The 26,454-nt window shown below is 45.5% G+C and overlaps 1 protein-coding gene across 4 annotated transcripts in view; it reads left to right on the top strand.

Annotated features, from left to right (window-relative positions):
- The window catches only part of PHF20L1 (PHD finger protein 20 like 1), an 813,558-nt gene that overhangs the window by 124,550 nt on the left and 662,554 nt on the right, over positions 1-26,454 (top strand). For 2 of the 4 annotated variants that reach the window (XM_078686740.1, XM_078686741.1), the window contains 3 exons: positions 8,752-8,923; positions 9,095-9,179; positions 15,987-16,075. In XM_078686740.1, the coding sequence (XP_078542866.1) occupies positions 8,752-8,923; positions 9,095-9,179; positions 15,987-16,075 (346 nt within the window). The remainder of the gene's footprint in view (positions 1-8,751; positions 8,924-9,094; positions 9,180-15,986; positions 16,076-26,454) is intronic. The other 2 variants (XM_078686744.1, XM_078686743.1) reach the window with 1 other exon arrangement.

The following is a 26,454-nucleotide window of genomic DNA, read 5'->3' as shown; positions in this document are numbered from 1 at the left end:
GTATCAAAATTCTCAGCACATTAAATCCACACTGGGATTTAATGAAAAATGGACACAGAGGGCATCTTAGAGATGCCCCTTGAAAAATGACCAGCCTCTGGTCGGTTCCCTGACTAGTACACACCAGCCTGCCACCACAAGACATGTTTTCTACACCACTAGGCTGGAAGCCTTCGCTCCTTGAGCCCAGCAACAAATCCTTTACTGGGCGGAGGTGTTCACACCTCCCCAGGCCAGGAAGAGCCATCTGTTTAAGGGGAGCTTTAAAGGCCTGGCAGCCTTTGTAATGCGACCACCAGCCTCTCCTGCTATCAGGAGCAGGGCCCCTTCCTGTCTCCCCTCCTTATCGGCGGAAAGACAGGCGGGTAAAACTAGCCAGCCCAGAAGGTGTGCCCAACTCCACCTCTTAGGTGGGGGAGGCGAGGTGAAACCCACTATTCAGTGCCTGCCATCTTGTAGATGGCAGGCACCCCCCAATCAGGATTAGGGATTGTGGTCACTCCCCCACGTGGGGTGAGCACACCAAGGGTGTAGTCACCCTTAGGTCATTAGCCCATTGGCTACTGACCTCGAGATCCTTAAAATGGCCCCTAAATACAGTATTTAGGGGGCAGCCCTGAACCAAGAAAGCAGATTCCTGCAACCTAAGAAGAAAAAGGATGAAAGAAGACACCCAGCAGAGGAGGCAGCAGAGAACAACTGACTTGGCCCCAGCCTTACAGCCCGTCTACAGTTTCCAGAACCCCTGGGAGAACTGGCTGCCTTCAACAAAGACCGAATCTCCTGTGAACATTAGCTCTGTTCAGAAGAAATGCCAAGGAAAAAGAAACCCTGACGCCTATGGCCCGAGTTCGTGTGGCCCACCGATCCCAGCGAGGTCCAACAGCACTTCAGAGTCCCATGTGGGTTGACCCCTCCCGGACTCCCCAACGTCGCCTGCAGCCTCTGCACGTAGACTCCTCCGCACCTCCCCAACGGCGAATGGCCCGGTAAGGTGAAATCAGATCTCAAATGACCCCCCCTGCATCCAGCCGCCCTGCACCTTGGAGAAGAGAATCCGAGGTGCACCTACGTCCCCGAGCCTTCCGACTTACCTGCCCAGCTGTTGGTTCCTCCTGGAAGTCTTCCTGGTTCGAGCAGCTGAAAACCGAAACCGAAAATCTCCATTGAAAACAACAGGCCACCCGACAAAACAGCACCCTGCACCTATCCGCCCCGCCCCGCTGCGTGTGCACTTTTTGTGCTAAACAGGATCCCCTTTTGCCCTGAGCCTAACACCAGGAGCTTGGCTCCCACAACCTTGTGGCCTGCTCTTCAGCAGCCACCAACCAGAGTCCCCCTATCCTCAATTGTATAACATTGGGCCCCAGCACTCTGCACCCGGCCGCCCTAGTGCAGGTGAGGGCATAATGAGAGTGCATCCCTAACCCTGGGGGGACCCCTGAGTCTACCCCCAGAACCTCAACTCCCACTACTGAATACTTACCCAAAAACCAATAACGCTATTTTCCTCCATAGGATAACATTGACTGTTTTTCTTGGAAAAGTTTTTGAGTGTGGAGTTTGAAAACCTAAAGAAATTGCACCATTTAACCAAAACGATTTTACTTACCTGTTTACGGGAAATGTCCCAGAATAGTATCCAGGTATACTTCTGTGAGTAAGAAAAGTAATCTAAAAAGCAACTTACCTGGTATTTTACTGAAAAGCCCATTCGAGTGTATGTACTGTATTTACAAAGTATTGCATTTTCTGCAACCATCCTGTAAAACAAAGGGGATATAGAATTACAATACAAACTGTTTACAAACTGCAATTTATATACAAGAACTGACAAGAGAGAAGCTTATGCGCAAAAGGTAGTGTTCTCTTATATTCTAGAGCTTGTCTGGTCTTCTAGTAAATGCTCTAAGGTAGAGATACAACCCTTGTCAACAGTTGTAATCAAACAGGCATACAAGGTATGCCAGTTATATCTAATTCTCAACAATTCTCAACCTGAGCAATTCTAGGTAAAAGTCAAAGAATCCAATCAAAATACTGATTCTCCAATTAAGTGATATTCAAAATATTTTCTTCTTTATTTCTTCAACAGTTCATATGCAGTCCCAGCGCACAGTTCTTCCAATCATTTCCTTAATGTACAGATCATTGCCAACACGTGTTTCGTCCGGCTAATAAGCCTGAGGACTTCGTCAGGGCAATTGAAAAAGGTCTCTGTAGAGTAATATCTAATGGGTTTGTTCTTTTTGTGAGGAAAATAACCTGATGAGTGGCTTGTTCCCCACTTATTTCGCAACTTAAGATTTCTAGGTATGTAGTGCCTGGACGGGCACTCTCAATTATAATCGTAAATTTCCTCTTCTTGTATGCCCGTTTCTATGTGTCGCGTACGGTATCAGAAATCCATGGCTGCTCGGCGTCAAACTGCAATACTACTGTAAAGTATTTATTGCTTACCTGTGCCTGGCTTGCTTGGTTCTAGAAAATAAAAGAACTAAAATAATATTTTCTTACAAAAACAATTGGTCTGAAGTTCAGTCGGTGTGTGAATTCATTTGCTGACTGAGTGTGTACAACAAATGCTTAATACTGTCCTCTGATACTGCCTTACTGCTCGACCACACTACCACAAATAGAGAGTGAGGTGCTATCTAACTTTACCTCTGCCTACCTTTGGGGTTCCACTGGTCTCTGTGCACACTAAACATCACTTTGGTATAGTATATACAGAGCAGGCTTCCTACACCTTGTGACTGGTAAGGCTGTCTAAGGGCAGCAGCATCTGTTGTGCCGCGCTGAGACCCGCCCCCTCAGCAAACACATACGCACTGCCATTGCAGACTGTGTTTAGGTGCACCTAAAACTGTAGAGTCGACAGACATGCACACATCCCAGTGTGCCATGCCTACAAACAACTGCCTGTGGAATAGGCAAGTCAAACCTCTAGCAGGCATCACAGCCCTAAGGCAGGGTGCACTATACCACAGGTGAGGGCATAGCTGCATGAGCAATATGCCCCTAGAGTGTCCAAGTCCATTCTTAGACATTGGTAGTGCAGTGAAGCCATATCGAGTAAATGGCCTGGAAGTGTGTCATCACCAACTCCACAGCTACATGATGGCTTTACTAAATTCTAGGAAGTTTGATATCAAACTTGTCATCGTAATAAACCCACACTGATGCCAACACTGGATTTATTAAAAAAATGCACTCAGACGGTATCTTGGAGATGCCCCCTAAAAAACGACTAACTTTCTGGTGAGCAGCTGACTGGGCTGCACCATCCTGCCATTTCCGGATATGTTTCTGACCCCCTGAGGTGGGAGCCTTGTGCTCTCTTGGGTCAGAAACAAAGGCTGCTTGAGGTGTGTAGGTGCTTCTCACCTACCCCCAAGCAGAAACCGCATCCAGGGCGGTAAGCCTCATAGTCTTCCTGCCCTTTGTTATGCTAGCAGGGCTTCTCCAGCTAGTGGAGATGCCCGCCCCCGACCAAACCCCACTTTTGGCGGCAGGGTCGGTGGGAAAATTAGTAAGCAGGAGAGGTGTTACCCCCCTTCCTTCAGCCAGGACCACCCTTGAGGTGTCCCTAGTTGAAGTGATTTTCTCCTTAAAAACAATTCTCCATGTTGGATGTAAGGATTTTAGCCAATAGAATTAGGGAGTGCCCCCTTGTAGGATAGTGCCCCTTTTTGCATGCCTGCCCCCACTTTTTGCCTGATGTTGATGCTCTTTGACTAAGCTCGCTCTGGATTTCTGCCAAACTGGTACCCATGGAAATCTGTACTGTTGCAAACCCAATTGGCAAATCTCTGGCCACATGTCAGTCCGTTGTAAAAGGCGCCATGGGTACCAAGGGCGCTGGAACAAGGGAAGTCTCTAAGGTCTGCAGCACATATTGTGCCACACTTAGAGGCCCTGTACCATAACCCACATACATTGCATGCTGCGTGTTTTGTTGCAGAGAAAAGTGAAGAGTCGACATGGCACACATCACTGTGTACCATGCACACTACCTACTGCCTAAGGTATGGGTAGACCATCCCTCTAGCAGGGAGCACTATACCACCGGTGAGGGTACAGGTCCACAAGCCCTGTACCCCTACAGTATCTAAGTCCATTCTTAGACGTTGTAAGTGCAGTAAAGCCATAAAGAGTATTTGTTCTGGGAGTTTGTCATCGCAAACGCCACAGTACCATATTGGCTTTACTGAAACCTGGGAAGTTTGGTATCAAACTACTCAGCACATTAAACCCACACTGATGCCAGTGTGGTATTTGATGCCAAATGCACTCATGGGGCAACTTAGAGATGCCCCCTGAAAAATTACCTGACCCTAGTGTTCTGGCTGACTGGCTGCTTGCCAGCTGCTCCCTCAGACTTGTTCTGGACCCACAGGTCAAGAGCCTCTCGCTCCCGGGGTCCTGAAACAAAGTACACCCTGGGTAGAGGTGCCAAGCCTCCTGCCCATGATAGGCAGGGTCCACGAAGGGGAAGCTTTAAATGCTTGCCGCCTTTGTGAGCTGACCCGGCCATATGCTGATCCCAGCAACTGGCCTCCACAGGTTCTGACCCCCACTTTGGGAGGGATATTCAGCAGGAAAACCAAGATAGGAGGAGAGGTGTGCCCACATTTGCCAACCCCAAGGTGAAGCACAACTCTCAGTCCCTGCCTTCTTTAAGATAGGGGGACCCAGCCAACTAGAGTGAGGCTTATGCCCCCTCCCACTGGAGAATGGCATAATGGGGAGTGTACCAACCTCAAGGAAGGGACACAATGGTCCTGACCTGTACCTACTTGAAGCATCCCTACATTTTGTATTTTGGGGCAACCCGAACCTTTCCTCTTCAGACAAGCAAGAAATACTGAAGAGCCCTACTGACCTGCCCCAACCTCGACCTGCTCCAGCGGAATCCCGGTATGTCCTGCAGCCAGCATCCAGCATCCCCCCTAGAACCCGGAGGACCTGCCCTTCAAAGACTGTCTCCCATGAGCACCGGACTTGCTCAAGAACCAGACTCTGGCCAAATCCGCGAGTCTGCACCACTCTGCACCTGAAACACACGCCCCAAATTTGAGTGGCCCAACCCCACGAGGAGCTCCCCTCCCCCAGGGTCTCTGGTGACCCTTGACCTACTTCAATCCCACAGACGATGACTGCAGCCTCTATCTGTAGGGTCCCCCCTGACCGCGACCGGAGCTGGTAAGGAAACCCCGACTCCTCAAGACACCTCTGCACCTAACGCCCCACGGCCTTGGGTGGCCCATCTGGTGGTGTGCAGCCAACCCCCAGCATCACAACTTACCTCTCCAATCGGTGGTCGTCTCCAGGAAGCCTCCTTGCCCGAACCTGCAGTGTGTGTTCCGACCAGAGATCTTCCGTTGAAAACAACAGGGCTCCAGACACCGATCCTGCACCCGGCTGACCCGGTGCTACTGTGGGTGCACTTTGTGTGCTAACTTGGATCCCCCTTTACCATGAGCTTAACCCTAGGAGCTATACTCACTCAACCTTGTGGCCTGCCTGAGAGCAGCCACCAACTGACGGCCCCTCTAGCCCCCTTTGGATAACTTTGGGCTTCAGCACTCTACACCCGGCTGCCCTAGTGCCGCTGATTGTGTTTTTTGAGGGCATCCTGGACCCCAGGAACTCCATTCTAAAGACCATTTACTTGCCTGCAAACCAATAATCTAATTTTTTCCGTAGGACCGCATTGAATATTTTCCTCTGAAAAATTTGTTGGAAACATAAACAATTTTTTTCAAAACTGCTTTACTTACCTTTTATCTAGCAAATGTCTCAGTGTGATATATCTAGGCAGATCATAAAGAATAGACATACAAATGTATAAAGTATTCTAAAAAGTAATCGGAAGTAATCCCAAAGTAATTACAACTGTATTTGCATATTTTACAAACCTGTAATACAAGTTATTTTCATCCAGCTTGCTTGTTGATAAATCTCTGGAAAAGTACAATTCTATTTACCTGTACCAAGTCCTTCTTCGTTCTAAAATTAAATACAATATTTTTTACTACCAACAATTCGTCTGGGTTCAGACATCATTTTGTGCCTGAGTGTGTACAGTAAATGCTTACCACTACCCTCTGATAAAGCCTTACAGCTCGCCCACACTACCATAAATGGAGAGTAAGGTAATATCTACTTTTACCTCTGCAAGCCTTTTGGGTTCCACTGGACTCTGTGCAAACCATACCTTACTTTGGTATAGTATATACCTAGCCAGCTTCCTACACCCCTACCCAAAAGGAGGGGACATACAAAGGGCGTGGTCACCCTAAAGGTAAGTAGCCCAATGGCTACTACCTGCCAGTACTTGTAACACCCCTAAATTGAGTTTTTAGGGGCACCCTTGAACCTTGATCTTCAGATTCCTGGTGACCTAAAGAAGAAGGACCAAAGAGCCGTGCAGCAGTGAAGACCAGACAACTGACTTGACCCCAGCCCTACCGGCCTGTCTGCGGACATCGAAGAAACCTGCTCAAAGAAGCGACTTGTCCTGCAGGTCTGTTGACCTTCAAAACCCTGGGAGGACTGCTTGCCTCCCCTAAAGACCAAGAACTCCAGAGGACTGCGACCCTGTCCACAAAGAAATCCACACCAAGGACTCCCTTGACTTCGGGATCCGCAAGTCTTGCCCACTCTGCATCCGATGCTTCTGGCTCGAGTCTGAGTGGCCCACCGGTTCGCTGAAGTCTCCACGTTGATCCTGACCTGGAAAGCATTGGTGGCTGACCTCTCCTGGACTACACGAAGAAGCCTGCAGCTTCATCACGAAGGGTACCCCTGACCGCGCCCACTCCGATAAAGATTTCCCGACGTCTAAAGGCACCCCTGAATCCTCAGCCCCCGACTTTGTGGAGCCCAGCCGACGGTGCCCAGGTGTCCACTGACATCCCAACTTACCTCCCCAGTCGTTGGTCACTATCGTCCAGTCTCCTGATCTGAGCTTGCAGCCCCTTTGTGCAACCGAGTTTCCCTATTCACTTGCATTGGTCGTCTGATGCTGTCTTTCCACCCTGCACCCGGCCGCCCCTGTGCCGTTGATGGTGTAAGCTTGGTGCTGCTTTCTGCCTCCCAGGCTTGTTTAAATCGCTATGGCCTGTGACCTGGAATCCGGGGTACTTAACTGCAAACTATGCATCTCTAAACACCCCCAATCTTGCACCCGTAGAGGCCCCCAAAGTCTGATTAATACAACCTTTGTTTCGGATAGGCAGGCACAGAAAGGCTGAGGTAATCTCCCATCATAATCCCTTGGGTGGAAAGACATGCCCTTGGAATTGCAGGCCCCTTTCCGAATGGCAGACTGGCTCTCCATTTGGGTTAATTTCCGACCGACTCCATCCAAATGGGTCGGTCGAAATTAATCCAAATAGGAGATTACGATGCCGTAGGACCGGCTCCGATCGAGGGTCGTAGGCTTTTCCTACAGCATTGTAATCAGGCCCTAAGTGTCTATTTTCGCCTTTGCTAAGTATTGCTACTGTTGACACCACACAGTATTTCTAATACTACTGTATGACTATTACTATTTGCAACATATTCCTACTGTACTTGAAAATATTGCTAATTTGAAACTAATACTTAACTGCAACAGAGTTAATCTTGGTTCTAAAAATAAAAGTAACAAAGTAATATTTTTTTTCAAACATTTGAGTTTGTCATTGAGTGTGTGCCTCATTTCTTGACTGTGTGTGTACAATAAATGCTTGACCCTACCACCACTAGCTGCTCAATCACACTACCACAAAAGAGAGTAAGGTATTATCCATTTTAGCCTCTGTAAAGCCTTCTGGGGATCCACTGGACTCTGTGCACACTGTACCTTACTGTGGCATAGTATATGCAGAGCCAGCTTCCTACAATAAGCTTTATAATCATCTTTGAAGTTGTCATTCTATTGCAAGCCTGTCTGCTCAATTATTAGCAAGTGTTATGTAATTTCTGTGGCAAATAAACTTTCTGCAACCTCCCACTCACTTTTCTTGATGTCCCTTGTCTTGACCTTTTTGGGGATTTGAATCATCTGTCAGATCCTTTGCATCAGTCTATCTCTTCTCAGTAATTGATAATCTGAAGAAGTAAACACTGATTAAGAATGCATATGGTAATGGGTAAGTAGCTTTCCTGTGCCTAAATTCTGACTATTATTTCCTTGTACCTTACAAAGATGTGTGCTCACCTCTATAAAGCCTCAAATAAAGTGGGGTTACTTGTAAGGGTTAAGGATATGACATATGCAGTTTGGCGAACATGAGCAGCACCCAGGGTAGAGATTAGAGACTATATATTGCCCCGTTCCCTCAGGTTTACAGAGCTGTCCTGATGTGATGAGAAACATTGTTGAACTTTGATTTCTCTTTTTCTGCTTTTCCAGCAGTGTTGATTTAAGGGTATGTTTGTCATCTTACTTGAAATCTCAAGCATTTTTTTTTTAAGTGTGTTGTCGATTATCCTACAGCTCTGTTCATTTGCTACACTGGTACTTGAATAGCAGTAGCTCAAGCGATTTATTTACTTGTATATTGGATCCAGCGTGCACATTGGCTACTAAAAGTATCTTTTAGGAAACGTGAGGCAATGTAAAGTAGCTGTTTTTGGTGGCAGAGCACACAGGCTTCAGTTACTTAGTACTTAGCTATCAAAGAGGTCAAAATCAGTATCTTAATACAATACCTGCTTTTCGGAAATTTTAGGTTGTCATTTACACTTTTATCACATAAGGTATCCATCAAGGATTGAGAAGATAGACTATGAGGAGGGTAAGATGTTGGTCCATTTTGAGCGCTGGAGTCATCGATACGATGAGTGGATATTTTGGGACAGCAGCAGATTGCGACCTCTTGAGCGCCCTGCACTGAGGAAGGAAGGGCTAAAAGATGAGGAAGAACTGTTTGTAAGTGGCCATAACTGCTATTTGCTTTCCTCTTTAAATCATCACATTCATTCCTGTAGTGGGACACTGTTTTGATTTAAAAAGAATTATAATAACGTAAAGAATTATTTCTCTTTAGGATGGTTTGCAGTTTCTTCCTAACATGCTAATGCTTTACATTTTTTAAAATAGGATTTCAAACCTGGAGAAGAGGTGCTAGCTCGCTGGACAGACTGTCGTTATTATCCTGCCAAGATTGAAGCAATGAGTCCTGAAGGTACAAATTAATGCATATGCAATTTAATTGAGGCACTTTATCAGGTGAACCCTTTAGTACCATTGTTACTTATACACTGTCTTTTTCCTGTTCTCAATGTGTAGGTACCATTTGAACTACTGGTGGGGATTTGAAATTGCTCCAGAGTTTTGGAGATATTACTCCCAATATTTCGATAAAAGGAGTGGAGGGATCGTCCCCATTCTAGATATTTAGCACTTGAATCATTTCTTTCTTATCCAATTGAGAAACAGACAAATTTGCTAGTCGCTCCAGTCCTAAAACTTTAAAGAACTACTGGCTATGATCATTTACATGCTTGTTCCTTACGGTGACCGACACAGGAAATGACTTAAATGAACTCTGGGCAAATGATACCAGTACAGAACTATGCCCTCTGGTCTCATTATTGTTCCCTGGTTCTATAGCAAGAGTCTCGGCCTGGAGCCTGCCTTACTGGTGCCCCTACCTTGATAATTGTCTAATGACTATGACACAAAGGAGATAGTAGAGACCATCTTAGGTCTGAAATTCAAGGCTCTCGCCAATTTTGGTTTCTCGGTTAACGGAGTCCTATGTCTGTAACAGTTTACCCATGTGTTGAAAATAGTAAACCGACAATGTGGGTGTGAGTCATCATAGAGGTCACATTAACCTCCTCACTGGTAAAGCATTTTGTGTATAAAACATACAAGGGGATGATAGGAATGCTTGCAGTAAGTGTAACTACTGGCAATCCCTCGGGGTAGCTTTTCAACCCATCGTTCTTTTACCCACCATTCCTCCTTCGTTTGGACCAAGCCGTATGCAAATCAGTCTCGACCCTTGTCCAATAAGAATAGTCCAGACAAAACTGCCTGGCCAGGTCCTTCCTGAATCAGAACTAAAGGAACGCATAATTTGTTTTGCCTTGATTGGGGCTCTTCAACTGATCTAGCTTCGTTTCAGTGGCACAGTGAGCAAGGGACCGACGTCTGGGCATACCATTGCTACCTAGAGTAGTACATTGCTCCTTAGGCAGTACATCAAACACAAACGGTAATGGGAGGAATGCTTCCAATGAGTCTAACCACTGCCATTCGCTCGGGGTAGTTTCCAACCCATCATTTGTTTCCTCACCAGGTCACCACAGTTTGGACTCAGTCAGTCTTGGGTTGCTTGTGTTCTGGTTCAGGGTGGACGTGGTCTGGCAGTTCAGGATGGACTGTTCCAGTTGGAGAAGAGTTGAGACTGATTTGCACATGTCTGGGTCCAAATAGAAGTGCCATACTAGTGCACCCTAAAACTGGTGAACGTATTCTTAATTTTTCAGCCGTGGTGTTTTTTTCCTTTTCGTTTTTTGTATGAAAAATGTCCCAGTTTCACGTGATTTGTGTGTGTGGGGGGGAGGGGTGGGGATGAGTGTGTGTAGGTAGGTAGGTACGTGCATGGCCTCTAAGGATGCACAATAAGTGCTTCAGCCCTTAGAGGCCTTCCCTGGCCACACTGCCCTTGGTACCCATGGTACCGTTTACAAGGGACTGACCCGTGGCAAGTACAGTTTTGGGTAAAGAATACCGGCCCTGGGAACCTGATTGGCAGGGAACCAGGGCACATCAAGCTGAAGTAGTCTTCAAAAAGTTGAGGGGTTACGGCAGCCTCCTACAGTGACTCGGTCCCTACATACTGATGTTCCATGGTTTTAAGTATAGTTCTGTACTGAGGTCAGAATCCCTGCAACACTTCAAATTGAAGTGGCTGCTTTTTTCCCTTTCTTCTGATCTACTGATCCGAGTTGGATTGGTAGATTAAAAGAAAAAAAATATTTGTGAAAGTGACTTTTTTTGTGGGTGGTGTAGAAGAAATCTGGGTGCAACACAGACTACTGAAATAAACATGGAGGGTGGAGATTGGTGAGAAGCAACACAGATATTGTGGTGGGAGGAAAAGCAGAGAGCGAAAGAAACCTGGACCTGAGAGGGGGTAGAAACACTGATGAAAAAGCAACAACAGTGGAGAAGCACAAAACGTCAAGCACATTAAAGAGGGAAGGGGGGGGGGAGAGAGGCACAGGGGTAAGAAATAGCAGGATAAAGAGGAGCGAAAGCACATTAGGAAGACAGATGGAAAACACATACATTCTCGTGGTATGTTTGAGACAAAGGAAGGTTCCTAAAAGTGTGCACAGAAAGCATAAAAGCCAGCCAATCAAGTAGATGGCAAAATGCTATGCTCCATGAAGAGGGACACTCGAGATGGGCAAGGCAAGGCAGAAGCAGACAAATAATGACAGTAAATCCAACCAGTGGTAAGTAATGGGCAGGCTGAAAGCACCTCTGTTTTTTTGTAAACCCATAATGCTGCTTGAAAGTGATGGGCGCAGTGGGTCCCAGAGCAGTCCCTCTGTGGGTCCATACCAAGTTCAGGCCCTTTCCCCATATCATGGTGTTTACACTGAATTTGTGCAATTTGGTGAGATCCCCAGGAAAACCAGAGGAACGTTAACATTCTATGCGAGTATATTAATCAATGTTGTTTTGTTTTGTAATGTACCCACTAAAACAAGATTACTCCAGTATTGGAACTTTCATAGATTCACATGCCTGAATCACTCCCCGTCGTCGAGATGGGAGTCTCCGGTATATAAAAAAGCAGTGCTTAGTATAGCAAACTGAAGGCCTAGGCCTATTTCCCTTTTGCAACCCATAGCCTTTATGTAAAAAAAGGCCCAAACTTTTCCCTGAACCAATCAGAGCTCCTCACCCTCTAGAGCACTCCTGAGAGAACCTTCTGCCCCTCAGATTTTTCTACCGCACGTTGTGCTAGGGAGTCTCCTTTGAGCTCTGCTCAAACTCTTTACTTTTACAGTATTTTTGACTAAGATTTGAGGTTTTTCATCTAATTTCATCTACCATGTCTGAGAAGGAAAAGAGAGGATTATTTAGAGCTTGTTCCACCTGCTCTAAGAAGAGGCTTTATACAGATGACCCTCACAAAGATTGCATCTACTGCCTCTACCCAGACCATAAGGCAGCAGATTGTAAGGTATGTCGTACCTTTTCAAATAAAACCTTGAAGGATCGTGAGGGAAGGCTGCTGATCTGGCTCCAGAAGGTTAAAGCCAGGAAAGAAATCCTCTCCAGTGAGAGTGAAGAGGAATCTGTGGCGTCTAAGAGATCTCGGAAGAGAAGTAGATCTCCTCAGACACATTCCTCAGGAGGAAGACCTGAGAAGGCCCCAAAAAAGACCACTCCAGGGTCTTCAGGGCGCAGTCCCTCAAAATCCCCTTCAGTTAAAGCTAAGGGGAAGAAGGGTTCTGCTTGTGAGGTGAAACAAGTGAAATCCGCCTCAGATCCACCAAAAATCACCTCAGAAAATCAAGATTACCATCAAACAGACTTCTTCTACGCTTTCTGAGGAGAAAGGTAGTGGTTCAGCACCGTCGACGGGACCTTCGACGAAAAAGGTGCCATCGACGACGACAAAAATACCTCAGTCGTCGACGAAGAAAGATGGTGTTAAAGCTGGTGAGAAAACAGCGTCGACGATTTCACCGTCGACGAAGATATCGTCGACGGTTTTACCGGCGACGAGAGCGTTGCCAAGCGCATCGACGACGGCAGTGTCGACGAGGACAGCGTTGACGGTGACTACAACGTCGACGGTGGCGTCGACGACGATGACTTGGTCGACGACGGTGATGGGAATCTCGTCTACTCACTTGTCGACGAGGGAAAAAACACCAGAGAAAAGATTGGTGCCTTGGAAAAAGCCTATCACACCAGAGGTTACATTTCCGAGCAAGGTCTCTCCATTGCTACCATCTCACCTGCTGGAAGAGGAAGATTCGGAGGAGGAAGATGACTAGTATGGAATTGCGAGTAGCCCTTCGCAATTGCAGGTCAAGTACCAGGAGGTGGATTCTGAGGAAAAATATGGGGGTTTTCAGGAACATCACCGATATCGCCAACAGCAACGCGAGGAGATGACAAATGTGCGAATCTATGAAAGCTTCCAATACTGGAGAACTAAAGTTACAGGTAAGTAACTTGTTTTCTTTCTACCACAGTGTCCTCATAGGTTATGTGAGATTTAATAGCTACATGGGTATGGAAAAGAATGAACACATTCCTGCAATATGAACTGCATGAGGAGAAATACTGGTGAGGTGATCACTTTGTGGTAAGGGTGTTTTGGCATTAAGCGTGTCTCTTGCAAAAAGGCCACATCAACGTCATTACAATCAAGATATGAGAGTACCCTGCAAACTTTGTGACAGTTATTTACGTGTCTGTTGTTCCAAGCAAGCCATTGGAGCATATGCCTACGAGATGTGGTAGGGCAAAGAAGGGAAAGAAGACAAAGGGGAATGAAAAGCCAAGGGGTCTGCAAGATCTAGGTGACAAAAATCATCCCTGAAAACCTCATATACTTGCATGAATATTGAACAACAATAAATAACAACCTCCGTCCCACCACCCTCCCACACTGAGAGCCCCAGCATATAATGTTGATTCCCATAAACCCATGATAGAATAGAAACCTCCTAAAGTGGTTCACACCATGAGACTTGAGATCATTCCTAGGCAAGCATAATCAGGAGAAGTACACAGTCACTTGAAACAGCAGGCAGGGAGTGCTGTTACCCGGAGGTCATGCTGAAGGCCAGGAAAAAGGGAAGGAAGAGCATATCACAACTAGTCCTTATAAGAAAAAGGAAAAGAGAACAACTATCAGGAATGTGAATCAGCCTGTGCTATTAGAGAAAGAGTGAGAGGTCCAAATAGACAAGCTGCATCCGTCTTCTGCTGTGGTGGACAGATCATTAACATCAGAGTTCCTCTGGGTTGTAGGCGACGACGTCACCAAGCGACAGCGTCTTAAAAAATTTGGCATCGTTATGGAATATGTATATCTTACCATCCATATCCACTTTCAGACATGCTGAATATAACATGGAGCAGTTGATGTTTAGACTGCTTAACAAAAGTAGTACCTCTTTGAATTTGCAGAGGGCATCCGAGACCGTAGCAGTGAAGTCTGGAACGATTGATATTGTGGAGCTGTGGTATTAAAGTGGTACTCTTCACAAACAAGATGTAAGACGGAATCCTGATTGCAAAAATGTAGTCCGGTTATAATTGGCCTGGGGTGTGTTCCCTGAGGAGGCTGTGAGTAAGTTGACCTTTGGGCTTGCTCCACCAGAAATACATTGGACACATTTTGCTGTTCAAAGAGGGATGTAAGCAAGGATTCCACATATGCCATCATCTGGCCTGTGTTCGATTCCGCTTTGCCCATAATTTGCACATTATTGCACCTGCAGCATGTCTCCAAATGTTTGTTCTTTATGGCGACAGCTAGTACTTGCTATTACGAATTAAGAACGTTCATTCTGGTATCACCGAAACTCTGCACTCCATTTCATCGATTCAGCCAGCCTATCTGTCCATATGCTCTGTCAGGCGATCAAGCCTTGTAGTAATCAGATCAGCATTGGCATCTATGGTCTGCAAGCTGGGCTTTAGCTCCTTTGCGGTTGTAAGTGTGATGTCTGAGGGGGCCTACTGCAGACTCCAAGTAGGAGGTTCTTCAGCTGACTATTCCAGGCGACGAGGAGCCTTTTTGGAATCACAAGGCAAGTTTTCCCTGTTTAGGTTCTCTCATGCCCCTTGTAGCCCAAGTATACGGAGATGCATAGACAAGCGATCAAGAAGGTGTATAGTCCATATGCAACAACCCCAGGGCACATTCCGCATTGTAAAAGCCTGGTTAAGATGGTACCTCTCCAGACTCAGTTTGGAGAGGTAGCAGCGCTGTAAATGAGACTTTGCCAGAGGATGGCCCAGGAGGGAGCTGCAGTTTTGTGTAAGACAGTAGAAATTAGGCGTCCTTTAGAGCATGTGGCGCCACCTTTGGGCCACCCATGTAAGTGTCACAGAACATCAGTGTCTGGGTTTGTACACCAAAGTCGCTCAAACTGCAGGATCCAGGTAGGGGGCTGGCTCAGGGGTTGGGGCGATTCTCAGTTGCATCAAGCCCACCCGACAAAGCGGAAGCATCCTCATGTCCACAAGCAACTCCTATCACCTCCGGGCCTCCATAACTGGAGATCATGCTGCGATCAAAAACCAGCTCTGTGCATTCCCCCAGGGCACAGCAAGATTTAAATCACACACCCCACTGTGCCAGTGAAAGATCAGCCACTTATGGAAGTACTTTGCCACTGAGGATTGTATTCGCCAAGCGGAGCTTCGCGCTAGGCCTTTATCTTTTCTGCCAGCATGGTCACGCCCTGCCCACTAGTCAACGTTTGTGGTAAATAAAATGGCTAGGTAGGTTGTCTTGGCCAGCCTCTCTTTAGTTTGAGTGACATCTTTTTTTATTTTTATACTCTGACTTGAAAACAGTTTTTTTCACGCTGTGCATCAGCATTTATAAGATTTTTTTTCTTTTCACTTAATACTATTTTTTTTTTTTATGTCTTAAAGTTGACTTCAGTCTCATAGTCCTACTTAAACGTAATACATCTCTTCTATTTCCTTATCTGACTTTTTAGGCGTCTACATGAAACCAGTATTGTTCTCTGTTATTTATTGGAATTATTTATCTAGCTTAGACCTGGAGAAAGGAATGTCTGTTGGCCTTGCACGATCTTTTATTCTAAATATTAGCTTTGTATGGAACTATTGGTAATGTGCACAAATAAATTGTATTGTGTATCTTTCTTTCAATTTGTGTGTTTTTTGAAAATCTGTTCATGTAATATTTACTATCGTTCTACACTTATTTTGGTATGATTTAACAGTTGTCCCACTTGTGCTTTAGGTACTTATACAGTGCAGTTTTATGATGGAGTTATTCGGTGTTTAAAGAGAATGCATATCAAGTCGATGCCTGACGACGCCAGAGGTCAGGTAAGGATACCTCCTTTTCATGTCCACAGTTAATAAAATGAGTTAATAAACAAACTTAATACATATAAGATTAGTGTGAGGAGATGGGGTGTATTATATGTTATTGGCATTTGTAACTAGCACGGCTACTCGAGTGTCCTAGCCCGGAAAACCAACAAGTAACGTACATCTGAGTGAAGCGCAGCTTAAACAGCAGAGTCTTTATATGCTTCTTGAACAACCTAAGCGTTTGAGTGTTCCGAAGTTCGAAAGGAAGAGCATTCTAGGCTACAGCGGCTTTAAAAGACCAAGCGGCCCCCCGTGCGAGAGAGACTAAAGCGGAGCACCACAACTAAAAGTTGTCTCTTGGGCTCGTAAAAGCTAAAACGCCTTCTAAGATAGGGCGGCCCGTTCCATGCAGTGCTCCATGTGCGAGAGTGAGGGCCTTAAACAGGACACGACTGGCCACAGGAAGCCAGTGAAGGTCCCTAAGATGTTGTTTCATACTAGATATTCCGGAAATTCCAAGCAAAACTCTTGCAGGCGCATTTTGTATTGTTTGTAGTTTTTAAGTTGGTAGCCCGGCAAGCCGATTTAGAGGGCATTGGCATAATCAATGCGCAATAGAATAAGGGCTTGTGTCACCATCTCCTTTGCCGATCTCGGCAGAGGCAAAAACTTTCTGAGAGATTTCAGTATGCCGAAGCACATACCAAGTCTCTTTATCTGAGGGGAGAACTGAAGGTCTTCGCTGAACCACACCCCCAGATTCTTCACTGGATTGCAGATAGATTTTGGCATGGGGTACTCCCACACAGTGACCAGCACAAGGTCTGTAACCTGTGTCTCTCGCCTGAACACGACGAGAACAATTGCCAGGCCTGCGCCTCCTTTAGATCTAAAAAGGCCATCCGTGATCGCCGGGCCCTACGACATCATGACGCAGCGAGCAGCTCCGGCACCGGTGGACATCTTCGATGAAGCCCCCAATGTTCTGGAAGAGGACTCTGAGGATCTGCACATCGTGTCCGAAGCAGATGACTCCGACTCAGACCACCCCATCACTCCAGGTCAACGAGTGAGTACAACTGCCCTGCCCCAATCCCACCTCCAAAAAAGAAGGCCCTGCTCAAAACTTCGCCTGCTGGCCCCAGTCACGACCAAAAACAAGCTGCAAAAGCCCCGCCCTCGGGCTCGGCTCCGAAGACAAACGATAAGCCTTCCGGTAGTTCAGGACTGAGCAAACTGCATATCACCGTCCCACAGGTGCATTTGGCACCGAAGCACGGAGCGCAACCTACTCCCAAAAAGACCTCTGCACCGACCACCCTCGTGCCGAAGAAAAAGGCATCGGGTCCGAAACCAAAACATTCGGAACCGAAAAAGATTTCTCCCTTTACATCGAAGCCGACGGACCCGAAAACACCCTACAAGGCTCTGGAGCAGAAATCTAAACCTCAATCGGACCCGCAAAAAATCGGACCCGAAAGTACCTACAGAAGAGGAAGAACTTTTTCGACTGGATCCTATTGATCCAAAACAAAAAATATTCCCTATAGACCCTAAAACAGGACATGTGTCTGCTGTTCCACACAACAAAAGGGATTTGGACACCCCGGGCATTCCTGCAGTGCCTCTAAAGAAGGACTGTGCTACTTCACCTATGCATCCCTCTTCTCCAGTTCTTCCTTCTAAGCATGTCTCTCTTCCACACTCTCCTATACTGCCACTAAACTCTCTACTGCCACCCAGTGATGATGATTTAGGGGATGGGGACACAACACTGACCCTTTTGATGACCCTAAAAATGATACAGGCATACCACAGGATGATTGGGATGATAATGATGACCCAGTAGATCCTCCAGACCTCCCTAATTCTCATGCATATCCAACAAATCCATCTCCCCCAAATGATATTATTGGTTTTAACCTGCTTGTAAATAGGGTGGCTCAATACCATGGTGTCCCAATGCATTCAGACCCTGCAGAGGAGGATTTTCTACTAGACACCTTTGAACAGTCACTAAAGACTGTACAAACACTGCCAATGTTAAAAGGTGTCATTAAACAGTCCCCTGACCTATTCAAAGACCCTGTTAGGACTAGAATCCTAAATCCAAGGATTGACAAAAAATATGAGCCCGCTCCCAGTGTTCCTGCCTACATGAAAAGCCAACTCCCTTTAGATTCCCTAGTGTTAACTAATGCTAGAAAACGTGCCCACTCTCAAACCTCCGGTGACGCCCCACCTCCAGACAAGGAGTCTAAATTATTAGATGCTTTTGGCAAACGAATAGCCGCCCAAGCTGCTAATAACTGGTGAATAGCCAATACACAAGCATTACTTGTTAGGTATGATTGGGCTCACTATGACCAACTAGAAACCCTATTGCAACATTCACCTGATCAATATAAGACCAAGGCTAATGATTGAATTCAGGAGGGGAAATTAATAACTAATGCATCATTCAAATGTGCCCTTGATGCAGCAGACACTGCCTCTAGGGCCATTAACTCTAGCGTGTTACTCAGACGACATGCCTGGTTGCGCATCTCTGGCTTCAAGCAGGAGGTACAAACAACTATCCAAAATCAGCCGTTCAATCAGCAACAGCTTTTTGGACCGGCTGCAGACACTGCGCTTGAGAAAATGAAAAAGGACACAGGGACTGCTAAATCCATGGGAGCATTGCAGTCTCCATCCCCACGTGGTTCCTTTCGACGCTCCTTCTATAGGGGAGCATCCAAAAACATCAATACAGACACAGCTTCGTACAAAAACACCACACAAACATCCTCCAACAGGGGATATTTTAGAGATGGATACAGGAGAATCTACAACAACAAGGGAAGAGGCTGAGGTAACAACAAACTCCCCCAGTAATAAACAGTGACTTCCTTCCACTGGGGCAGACTATCGCAGTTCCTACCTGTCTGGAATTCCGTTCACTACAGACAGGTGAGTAGGACAAATTATCCAATATGGTTACTGCCTGGAACTTACTATTACTCCACCCAACATACTACCCAAACAGCGCTCAATGGCCGGGGAACATCCAACACTTCTCAAACAAGAGGTTCTTTTACTGCTTCAAAAACATGCAATAGAACCAGTTCCCATACAAGATCAGGGAACAGGGGTTTACTCCCTATATTTCCTATTTCCCAAAAGGGACTGGACCCTAAGGCAAATACTAGACCTCAGACCTCTCAATTTCTACATACAGTCAGATCATTTTCATATAATCACTCTTCACCAGGTTCTTCCCCTGCTTCAACAAGGTGACTTTCTTGCCACACTAGATCTCAAGGACGCCTACTTCCACATTCCATACACCCTGCTCACAGAAAATACCTCAGGTTCATGGTGGACCCTCCCACATACATCAGTATCTAGGAGCCACAATAGACATTTGTAAAGCTCTAGCATTCCCCATTCCAGCCAGAATAGACAGCATGCAAACCCTCATCAACAGGCTTCAGCCCCAACACACTCTCCCAGCACGAGTGTTTATGCAGCAGATAGGAATGATGACCTCTTGCATTTTCATAGTACCTCACGCAAAACTTCAGATGTGCCCTTTACAAGAATGTTTGGCACATCTTGGAACCAGCCTCTGGGACAACTTACAGATCTGATGTTGGTGGACAGCCGCACACATCGCTCTGTGCAGTGGTGGAACATACAAAACCTGTCCAAAGGGTGGCCATTCCTGGAGCAGGTTCCACAGATGGTGCTAACAGACGCATCACTTACCGGCTGGGGAGCTCATCTCCTAAACCATACAACTCGGCGCAGGTGGACCACCCAACAAAAACTGCTCCATCATTCACCGAGAACTACTAGCAATATTTCTAGCCTTAAAATCATTCCAGGTACATCTTCTCCACTTCTCAAGACTGTCTTAGTCCGGACGGACAATATGACAGCAATGTATTAAATACAAAAGCAAGGAGGAACACATTCTCTGCAGCTCTCTCGCCTAGCGCAAAGCATATGGAGACGGGGCATTCCACAAAACATATATCTTCAGACTTAACAAATACACAATTGGGAACTTCATCCACAAGTTCTTCAACCTTTCTTCCAATTGTGGGGCCAACCAGACATAGATCTGTTTGCCACACATGCAAACACAAAATGCCCAACCTTAGTCGCCAGGTTCCCACACCCGCTGTCCAAGGGCAATGCGATATGGATGAGCTGGCCAGGCAGATTTGCGTACGCTTTTCTGCCACTCCCACTCATTCCACTAGTCGTACGTAAGCTCAAACAGTCTCTCAAAATGATCCTTGTTGCTCCTACATGGGCACGGCAACCATAGTTCACACCACTACTCAAACTATCACTAGTCCCTCATCAAAAATTACCGCTCTCCCCAAAGCTGCTGATGCAGAACCATGGAGAACTAAGGCACCCAGATCCAGCGCAACTGAATCTAGCGGTCTGGCTCCTGAAGACTTAGAGTTCGGTTACCTGAACCTTCCACCGGACTTTATGAATATTATTAAAGAAGCCAGACGCCCCACTACTAGAGCTTGCTGTGCAGCCAAATGGAAAAGATTAGTTATTTACTGCAAACACAACATTGACCCATTAGGTGCTTCAGTACAAAACATTATTGTTGAAGTTAGTCAGTATAGAAAGAACCAGGAGACAGCTTGAAATAGTACAACTCTTTTAATGGCCATCCACTCTCCTCACTGAAAACTATTCCCAACATTCTATCACAAGCTTCACAGCGGGAGGTACCAACATGGGTCAGTGAACAGGGCTGGGCGGAATAAACCACTGGTTGCAACACATCTCCCTTCCTAATAATAAGTACCCAGCGGGGCATACAAATAGGAAAAGATGACATACAGAGATTGGCTCTCATGGAGACGATTGAACAGAAAAGATTCTGCAAAAAAAAACAGGTTAAGGCTGCACTTTTACAATGTGGTCAAAACTCCACCATTGACCATTTTCAAACTGTACAACATTTTTTAACACTTTTACAATCTTACTGGGGGAATAGAACTTGCTGATGTCAGTTCCTAATTTGGTGTTCCTTTTGGCTTGTGCCATGTCTCCCACTTCCCACCTTAGAGACTTCACACCATGTTTCTTATCGTACCACTGTTTGTACTTATCTTGCAGTTGTTTGACCTTCTCTCCTGCCTCCTCCCAATCTACATCCCTGACATCACCCCCATTTAACCAGCAGGGGTTAAACTTGGTACTGGGCTCCCTTCCACGTAAAGACACAAAAGGAGAGACCCCAGTTACTTTATTGGGCGCCGTGTGGTAGGCCCACAAACATTCTCTTAAGCAATTCTCAACATCTTGCCCATTAACAATGGCCAGCTGGATATTCTCTTTGATGACTCTGTTTGCTCTCTCCACCATGCCATTAGCTTTTGGACAGTAGAGAGCTGTGGTCTCATGTTTGATTCCTGAAATCTCCAGAAAATTCTGCATTTCCTCCGAGGTGAACTGTACCCCATTGTCAGTAACTAAAATGGAAGGTATACCTTCTTCACAAAATACTTCTTTCAGGAATTGAATTACAGCTCTGGTGTTGATGTTGTACACAAATTTTTGCTTCACCCAGTGAGAGGTGTAGTCAATCAGAACCAACATGAACTTTCTTTGTACACCTAGCATTTGCATGGGTCCAATGATGTCTAATGCCAACTTGCTCCATGGCTTGGTTGGAACCTCTACTGGAGAGAGTGGGGCCTTATGTATAGTTTTGGACTTGTCGCTCTTAGCGCATGCTCCACATTCCTTCACAGCTTCCTCAGCCATGTTGTCCATTCTGGGGAACCAGCAATTCGTTCTCACTCTAGCTTTAGTGGCACTACGCCCAAGGTGGCCTTCGTGCGCTAAGTCAATGACTCTCTTCTGTAATTCCCTGGGCGGAATTACCCTGTTATTTCGGTACACTTTCCCTCCGATGGCACTCAATTCATTCCGTACTTCCCAGAACTCTTCTAACTCAGCACCAACGTCCCTTTTCTTACTGGGACATCCTCCTTTGATCTGCTCCATTAGTGCCTTAAGTTCATTGTCTTTCCTCATACTGTCTTCCCATTCTTTCTCAGTGATGGCAGGAAAATTCATCATCATTATAGGGCTGTCCAGAGCCTCCTCAGGTCCTTCTTCCTCTGGCAGCGGTGATCTCGAAAGGAAATCAGCAATAATATTTTCTTTGCCTGGCACATGTTCGACCTTGAAATTATAGTGTTCTAATCCTAGAATCCACCTGCTGATGCGTGGAGTACAATTTTCCAAACCTCTCACCGAAAATACATATACGAGGGGTTTGTGATCCGTTCGTATAGTGAACCTCACCCCCCATAAAAAAAACTTAAAATGCCTGACCGCCCAAAAGCACGCCAGTGCTTCTCGTTCAATTACAGAGTAGTTTCTCTCCGGTGAAGAAAGGCTCCTGGACGCATAGGCAATTACCTTTTCTTCACTACCATCCTTCTGCACTAAAGTGGCACCCAACCCGTAGTTCGATGCATCTGTTGCGAGAATGTTTTTTTTTTTGTAGAATCAAAAGTACCCAGAGCAGGGGAGTTGATCAGATCTTCCTTTAGTGCATTAGCTACAGCCTCTTGTTCTTCACCCCAGCAAAGTCCTTGTCTTTTTTAACAGTTGTCTCATTGGCTCACATTTTGTTGCAAAATTGTCCACATACTTCGACATGTACTCCATGAGCCCTAAAAAGGATTTAAGTTCTTCCTTGTTACGTGGACTCGGAGCCTCCTTCACTGCACGAATTAAACTTCCTTTTGGTCTGAAACCTTGTCCTGTGATGGAATGACCCAGATATTCAACTTGTTCCACCTTGATCCTGCACTTTTCTTTTTTTACAGTTAGTCCTGCATCCATGAGTCTTCTGAAAACTTGCCTTAGGACATTATCATGTTCTTCTGAGTCTTTGCCATAAAAAATGTCATCTTGAATACACATGGTATGTTCTACTCCTTCAAGGATTTTCTGCATGACCCTTTGGAAAATGGCTGCCGCTGACGCAAGTCCAAACGGCATTCTTTTGAACATAAAAGCTCCAAACGGCGTAATAAACGCCGTGAGTGGTCTTGAATCCGGATGTAATTCAATCTGGTGGTAAGCCATGGATAAGCATCACACTGAAATATTTTGCAGGGCCCATGGTGCTTAGCATCTCATTTATGACCGGCAAAGGGTGTCTCTCCACCCAGATACAGTCATTTAAACTGCGTAAATCCACACAGAGGCGGATACCTTCCCCATTGGATTTGGCTGCGAGAACAATAGGGGCCAACCACTGAGAACAACTCACTGGCTGAATAATGTCTAAATCACACAGCTTGCGCAATTCATTTTCTAGTGGTTCTTTAAGTTTGAGGGGCACAGTGCGCAGACCATGTACCATGGGTTTGGCATTAAATTTTAGCTTAATCCTATGTTGGAAATTGTGCAGGCATCCTAGCTCTTCTTTGAAAAGTGGGTAGAATTCGTCACAGATCCTTTCATTTCCTGGAACATTTTCAGTAAGCAAAACTTGTTCTGGACTATTGGGGTCCAATATGATTCCCAACTCTTTCTGGTGCACCCACCCCAACAGGTTAGAACCAGACTTGACAACATATATTGCCCCATAAGTTTTCCTATCTTTGAATTGAATCTGCGCCTCCTTCATTCCCAGCAGGGGTATATTGCCCTTATTGTAACCTGAAGGGGAAATATCAGGATTTTTAAGGTCACTAATCTTACTTCCCTTCATGGAAACATAGTCATCCTTATTAATCAAGGTGAAAGGAGAACAGGAATCCGCAAACATTTCAATGCATTCATCATCAATTAATACATCGCATTTAGGATAAATGGAATTCACAGTGTCATCAACATCCTTCACTTGCAAAATAAACTTTTCTATTTTCTGTTCAATACATTTAACTTCTCTATTTGTACACTTTTCGGTTCCTCTTTCATTTTCTCTTGAGTGCAACTCGCCATCACGACACACCCTGGCAAAGTGCCCCCTTCTATTGCATTTCTTGCAAGTGACATACTTGGCAGGGCATTGAAAATAAGTAACGAGTAAACACAAAGAGTAGTGGAGGGCCTCAGGGGAGATTGTTTTTATAGACCTACTGGTGCCTTGTCCCCCAACTAGACAGTAAAACACACGAAAGGTACCAGAAGTCTGAATTCGTTGGTGTACTTGATTGGAACCTATAAAGTGTCCCCTCTGGAAGACAAAACCAAAAGGTTAATGTACAAGAACAACATTAGCAAGGCGTTAATGAGGAGAAAAACAGGAGAACAAGATACATAATACTAAACTAGAAAGTGTCCCCATCAGCCCACTCAATAGTGGAACTTCGTCATCTGGGTTTTGTGATTGAGATAGTGGTGTCCAGTATGCCCTTCCTCGGGACAAACCCGGGGCTAGCAGATCTTGGACCCCATGGTTGACCCTCAACCAAAGAAGATGACCGAGTATAGGCTAGAGGGGCAAAGTTGCAGTCCTCAAAATTTGTGAAAAAAGGAAAAGAAAAGAAATATAATCCAAGTGTCTAAAAATACCTATCTTGATGTCATAAGAAAACTTTATTGGGTCTGTCCATCAAGGTGGTATGGTTAAAAGCAGAGTGATAATAGCATGCAAGGATTTGCTATTCACCATGAGTGTAATCTGGTCAACATGTTTCAGCCTTTATAGGCTTTCGTCAGGACCTATGATGCACTACTGCAACACTTACTTAGCGTGCTGTGAAAGACAATCTACAGAACATATCCAATTTCTCAATGAAAAAATTGGTGTATCTTCTCCTGTATAGACGATAAGGAAACAAAAACAAGAACAAAGAAGTAAAAGTTAAAGTGTCCTTAGAGACTGTCATGTGTATTCATAAAGTGTTTGTCACATGATGTTCAACTCACCCAAATTGTAGGGAGGAAAGACCTCACCTCACCTGGCAACTGCTCAGGGTAAAGGAGGCCACGCACTGAAAAAATTAGAGCATTGGTATTAATTCATCTTAATGTTTGGACTAAATAGTCCAAAGAGTATTTCAACAGTGATACAAGGGGGCAGTCCAGGGGGTCAGGGGCAGGATGACACTCCTGACATAAAAGTAAAGTTGGCTCATCTCAAGGTGATTAGCAGCTTGCTTGAGTTTGTAGCAGCCGACTGAATCTGGCTAAGCTGCGGTGAATTTCCCTTTGAGAAAAGTACTTTACTGTTAGTGATTGATTATGTCCATGAAAGTCTAGATCATTTTAAACCAAAAAAAGGGGGAGTCATATAAGGGAGAATGGTTATCTCTTTAGCAATGAAAAGGAAGTGCTGCTTTGCAATCCTCTCTATTGTATGGGGACTACGAGTCATTCAGCAGGTCAACCTCGCATACACAGCGCGCTCTTACCTCTCCGTCGTTGCCTCGGTCCTGGAACTGAGCCGAGGGGGAGGTAGAGACGCTGTGTATGGTACCAACAGTTATACGGACGCTGCGGACCAAAGGGAGAACCGTCTTTGGTGATTCAGTGATTGGCTCTGTAGTTGAAAGATATCGGCCAATCATATTGTTCGAATTACGTGTATCACCAATGCAGACGCGGCAAATTGTCCGCTCTGCAGACGTCCGGTTTTGGTGCGCTGTGGCACCCTCCCTTCAAACTAGGGAATATCTGATTGGTCTTCTAACTGGAAGCGGAAATCAAATGTGTAGACCGTGTTTACTCGTCAAACGCGGGAGTATTCACGGACTAAATGTGTTCAAGTGATATTATTAAATGATGTATATCACCCGCTTTTGTTATGTCAGAAATAGCACCCAGAATCTGCGTGTCACTTTTATTCATGAGGTGTCTGTAGAGAAAACCGTTACTACAAGGATGAGCTAGCGGGCCGCTATGGGAAGCCTGTGTACCCGGCGGGGAGTATCTCAATGGATGTATTCACCGGAAACGGAAATAAAATCAGTCAGCAATCTTTGGTACATGTTTTTGACAGAACTCCTAGTAAATAAAAGACTCTATGCGTGCGAAATTCGAACGCAGGATAGCGCGTGGTTGTATTCAAAGGGGATGATTCAATGCTAACATAATAGAAAGTTGTGCGAATCTAGACGGTCGGGGGGAACCTTTGTGTACCACTCCCAAAGCCTCTGTTCCGTGATATATGCTTATCGGCCAGTTCAAAAACACATAAACCTTGTGCCTCCATTGCTTGTACGCTAGGTAACGTACAAATAAATCAGAACAGGGTGGTGCATATATACATATTCTTCAAAAACTGGGTGGTACCTTGTAGGCATGGTGATTAGTTGTTTGAATTCGTTGATTTCATTGAAAGCAGCCTTTGTGTGTCACACTCCCAGAGACTAAGTTGGTTAATATGTACAAACCCTCGA

Source organism: Lissotriton helveticus, chromosome 4_1 (assembly GCF_964261635.1).
Source record: "Lissotriton helveticus chromosome 4_1, aLisHel1.1, whole genome shotgun sequence".
NCBI lineage: Eukaryota > Metazoa > Chordata > Amphibia > Caudata > Salamandridae > Lissotriton > Lissotriton helveticus.
This window is presented reverse-complemented; position numbering and strand designations above follow the sequence as displayed.